The sequence below is a fragment of the Crocodylus porosus genome, unplaced genomic scaffold, assembly GCF_001723895.1.
Source record: "Crocodylus porosus isolate Cpor-Errol unplaced genomic scaffold, CroPor_comp1, whole genome shotgun sequence".
NCBI classification, from domain to species: domain Eukaryota; kingdom Metazoa; phylum Chordata; order Crocodylia; family Crocodylidae; genus Crocodylus; species Crocodylus porosus.
In genome coordinates, this window is record NW_017728900.1 from 10,493 (window position 1) to 15,642 (window position 5,150).

The 5,150-nt window shown below is 50.3% G+C and overlaps 1 protein-coding gene across 1 annotated transcript; it reads left to right on the plus strand.

The window, feature by feature from the left end:
- The first annotated feature begins 578 nt into the window (after window positions 1–578).
- LOC109324602 (mas-related G-protein coupled receptor member H-like) lies at window positions 579–2,882 on the plus strand. The gene is made up of 2 exons (XM_019556627.1): window positions 579–900; window positions 1,528–2,882. Exon 2 carries the CDS (start codon window positions 1,585–1,587, stop codon window positions 2,527–2,529), a length of 945 nt encoding a protein of 314 aa, XP_019412172.1. The 5' UTR covers window positions 579–900; window positions 1,528–1,584; the 3' UTR covers window positions 2,530–2,882.
- Window positions 2,883–5,150: the final 2,268 nt, after the last annotated feature.

Below are 5,150 nucleotides of genomic sequence, written 5' to 3' on the forward strand. Positions count from 1 at the left end.
CATTGGGTCAGGGATACCAGTTAGGGACAATGGGGACAGCCAGGATTTTGCAGATGGGGAATGAACAGGGGACATGGGACAGTCGCTCTCTGACTATAGAGTCAGTTTAGCTTGCCCATGTCATGTCCTCATGATACGCAGAGTCCTTGACCTGCAACAGATAGTTTTTACTAGGTCTGAGCAGGGGTGAGCTCAGATGGTTGTGTGTGGCCACCTCTGGGCTTCTTCAGCCAGGCTTTTGCTCCCCAAGCATTTCTCAGCAAGCCTCTTGCTTTTTAAAGCCATGGAGCTTTGCTCCCTGGGGTGACTCTCAGCATACCCCACTAATATGTCCAAAAACCATACAATTGCACTTTAAAATGTCCTGGGATAAAGTCTTACCACATTTTCCCCTGCATACATCAATGGAGGTTGCCTGGGGATGGCAGCCCTGAATGCATGTGCGCTTTCAGTATGGTCCAAGTTTCTCCTGCAAGGAATTAAAGATCTGTTCCAACCCTCACAGTTCTGAATAGCTCTTTTCTTTTAATCAGTTCTTGCAGACATCTTCTTCACTTGTCATTTCCTTCGTGGTTAGGAGATAAGAAGCAGTGAACAGAGAACTGATGCTTCTGGAGGTCAGGAAACATCCAGTAGTCACAAAAATTGCTAACAGTGTAAATCCTACATCCAGCCCTGCATAGAGTGGACCAGATCTGGAAGGACTCTGGCACTCAAACGATGTGCAGGGACTGGCAAGGGAACACTTGACTCCTAGATAAGCAATTACACCACAAGAGATGTTCAGACATGCATCTTTTATTGGGAACCACAGTTGGTGATGATGAAACACTGAGGCTGTGAAGATAATCTACTTCAGCCCATGGTCCCACGGACACCAAGGTGTGAGAGGCCAGGAGGGTAAGTGTTCTGGAAGGACTTTGTCACCACTGAGGATGACACATGATGACTCTCTCCCTTTTTCTGCTCCAGATCTCTGTCAGCCTTGTACCCCAGATACTTCCCTGTGCCTTGCTTTTTTCATACAGGACTGATGACACCTTACATTTTCTCTTTCTCCACATCTCCCTCTTCCAGTCTACCTTCATGTGTAATTCTTTCTTTATTGATGGCTGGTGCCCATGTACCTGATTTGTCTCTGTCTGTTTGAACCTCAGTTCTCCTTGTACCTCTTGTAGCGTTTCTCAGTCACACTCAGAGGGCAAGTCTACATGTTCATTAATGCGCTGTAATTACAGCACGTTTAGTACCGGTAATAACAGGTTCTAATTTAATGTGCCATAATCAGAGTTACGGTGCAGTAGTGCTGGCACACATTTTTTATGTGACGCTAATGCTCAGTTGACTAATCCTACTACACATTAGCATGTTACCATGGCTTTCTCTGTGATACACTAATGTGCAGTAGAATTAGTCTAGTGCACTTTTAGCATCTCGTGTGGATGTGCCCAAAGGGGCCTGCCTCATCCAGACACACTTAGAAATCTCAAGGCACCTGATGATGCTCCGTCTCGTCTGGTATAACAGGTTCGTCTGAGAGAGAGTAACCAGGAGAGTCTGCCATCCTGAACTGGAGCTTTCATAATGATAGAGCTGAACACAACATCTGCAGAATCCAGCCTGGAGCACAACAATACACATGACGGGACTCAGTGTCAACCTTTTTCACCTGAATTGATAAAGAACATTGTCACTGTGCTTATCTGCTTGCTTGGGCTGGTGGGGAATGGGATTGTTCTGTGGTTTCTTGGCTGCCGCATTAAGAAAAACACTTTCACAGTTTATATCCTGAACTTGGCTGTCACTGACTTGGGTTTCCTGCTTAGCCTAGCTGCATTTCTCATAATTTATCTACTTGGACATTTCATTTGTAAACTTTTACGTGATGTTTTACGCATTTTACTCCTACTGGGTCAGTTCACGTACACCACTAGCATATGTCTCCTGACAGCCATCAGCATTGAGAGGTGTCTGTCTGTTCTCTGCCCCATCTGGTACAAAATCCACCGTCCAAAGCATTTGTCTGCCTGTTTGTGTGCCCTGCTGTGGACCTTCTCATTCCTCATGAATGGACTCAGCTTCATTTCTTGGCTTTATGGTTCCCATAAAATCAATAGTATGACAAACCAAGTACTTTTAATTTTGATTTTCCCAGTTATAACTCCCATCATAGTTATTTCCAATCTGATCTTGTTTGTTAGGATTCGATGTATTTTGCAGCACCATCAGCCAGGAAGGCTCTACATCGTTATCCTGCTCACTGTCCTATTCTTCCTCCTATTTGCTGTCCCCGTGACTGCTTTTATGTTTTTTGAAATGCATGGTAAGTGGGACATTGACATATGTCTCCTGTTGGCCTCTGCCAATAGCAGCATCAACCCTGTTATCTATTTCCTTGTTGGAAGCTATAGGAAACAGCGATTCAGGTGCTCTGTCAAACTCGCCCTCCAGAGAGCCTTTTATGAGAAAGGAGATTGTGGGGAGGTAGGTGAAGTCCGCGCAGCTGAGGCACTGCAGACAGCCACTTAAATTCCCAAACAACCAGCCTGCAAGAGGTAGTCCGGGGGATGAAGCTTTCCCTTTATTTAGAGAGTCCAAAATATCAGAAATGTGAACAATCTAACAGGTTGGTCCCTACTTTACTCCCCACCACCATCCTCAGCACAATCCTTCTCCCAAGTGCTATTTTCAGTTTTTAAGTAACTAAAAAGTCACAGAAAGCCTAAACCTATTTGTCTGGAATTGGTGGGGAAAGCCTGTTGACTTTCTGGGATCAAAAATAAGTCTAAAGAAGCCTGATGGACTTTGTTGAATAAAGTATGCCAACATGTAAGTTTACAATTTATATGGACTTTCTCCCCATGTAGACCTTATTTGTTTTCTTGTCTCTTCTCTAAAATATGTTGTGTTAGTAACTGCAGGAAGTTCTGGATTTTTCCCTTTGGGTAGGGTGACCATACATCCTGTTTAGCCAGGACAGTCCTGGATGTTAGACGCTGGTCCTGGCCAGCTGGTGACAATTAAAATGAGCATCCTGCAAATGCAGGTATGTGGGATGCAGCCCAGTGAAGAGGCAGAGCATTACAGAGCAGCACAACGCACCAAACAGGAAAGTGGGCAAGCACTGCTGCTGTCCATCTGCCCAGTATCTGCTATCCCACCCACCCTGCCTGCAGGGAGGGAGTGGCTAAAGTGTCCTAAATTTCTCATTCTCCCATATGGTCACTCTACATTTTGGTCATTGCTGTCATGAGTCCCTTACAATGGAGAGTGACTGTGCTGTAGTAGAGGCAATTGAGTATTATTTTTAAGGAAATCTGGGATAGGGGTGAAGGTAGGGGTGGGGGGGTGTGCACACCCATGTGCACACACACAGAGACATGCACACACACGTGCTTGCTTCCTCCTCCAGCCCAGCATACAGCATACAAACGGGAAGCTGCTGTGCTGCAGGGTTGTAGGCCCGCCCCCTGCCCCCCATGCATGGCACCGCTGAGCATAATTCCTGCTTTCCTTTGCCCCCACGATGGTCACTGCCCTTTGACGCCCCCTTCCACTCCACAGCAAGGAAACCTCTGGGTGCTGCAGTGGCATCTGCCCCTGCAGCCAGCAGCCGGCTCTGCCCACTGACTCCTGCCCAAGTTTGCAAGGAAGGGCTCAGCCAGCTGGCACCCTGAAAGCGCTGAGCTGGGGAGGTAGGGGTGGACACATACACACACCTGTGCTTCTGCCCTGCCATTCCTCATGCAGACGAGCATACATGCACCCACGCACAGAGGGCAACAGCCAGGGTCCTGTCCAGCACATTTGCACACAAGGGTGCTGAACTCTTCCAGCCCCGACCACACAGCTCCCAGGAACCATGATGGCAGAGAGGACTGGAACAAGACAGTGCAGAGGCCCACAGCTGGGATCCATCCCCTGTGTGCAGAGGCTGGCCCTGGGAGTGACCACTGCGTGGTGCTCCCCAGGGTCCACCAGCCCATGCTGTGTCGCCACATGCCACCTCCACACCACTACCAGCAGCTGCCCAGAACCACCACATGCAGCACAGACCTCAGCAGCAAGTGCAGCAGCAGGACACCAGGCTGCCAGCAGCGGGTGGCCAGGATGGCTCATCCTGTGCAGCTGCACCAGCCCCAGCCCACTCCCTCAACCTACCCCACCTCAGAAGGTCCCCACCCCAGACAGGAGGAGCAGTGCTCAGACCAGCCCACCCCGCCAGCCACCAGCTGCTGCTTATGAGAAGCCCATTTGGGCACGTGGGGTTGAGGTGGCGCCACCCATCTGGGACTTCAATTTCAGCCAATAGGCTGGGATACTGGGAAGGACTACGAAATCCAGGACTGTCCTGGCCAAACCGGGATTATATGGTCTCCCTACAGTTGATTCAGGTGCATTCGGTACAGGCCTAGGAAGCAAACAAGCATTAGCTCTGCTACTCACTACCTGCCCTGGACTGCTGCTGCTGCATTCTTCATCTTCACACTTTTCCTTCCAGGGAGATGTGACTGCCAGTCTATGCTGTCTCTTTATGGCTAGCACATAGGTGGCGGAAGGCCGGGGCTAAGGGGACTTACCCTCCCCCACTCCCAGCCCACTGAGGGCAAAAGAGGCGTAGTGGGTAGGGGCGTAAAGTGGGTAGGGGCGTAAAGCAGCCCAGCTGCAGGCTCCAGGCAGCTGCAGCGGGCAGTGGGAGGGGCGTGCATGCAGCCAGGACCACAGCCCAGCACGTGGGTCACTGGCTGCCCAGCATGACAGGCAAGTACCAATGTATTCTCTGAAGAGGAAGGGGCTGCAGGGAGTGGGCAGATAAGAGGCCCTAGTGGTGAGGAAGGGAGTGGGGCAGAAGCAGGGGCAGAGGCTGGCTCATGAGAGGTTCACCAATAACAAGCACTTGCAGTGTACTGACTGCAGGTACTTGGCAGCAGCGGTAATGAAGGCCAGCTCTGTTTAAGTGTCAGGGAGTTCCAGGGAGGGCATATACCTCTCTTCCTCTCTCACTGCAGGAACACTGTTTGTGACCATGCAGATAGAGACCCTAGCGGTGAGGAAGGGGGTGGGGCAGAAGCAGGGGTGGGGGCTGGGCTGAGCGGGGCCCTGGCCAGGCCAGGTGGTGAGACAGTTGGAGACTGGGTGACTCATCCAGA

Coding starts and splice junctions, on each gene's coding strand:
- LOC109324602 (XM_019556627.1), top strand. CDS start 1,585: ATGATAGAGCTGAACACAACATCTGCAGAATCCAGCCTGGAGCACAAC.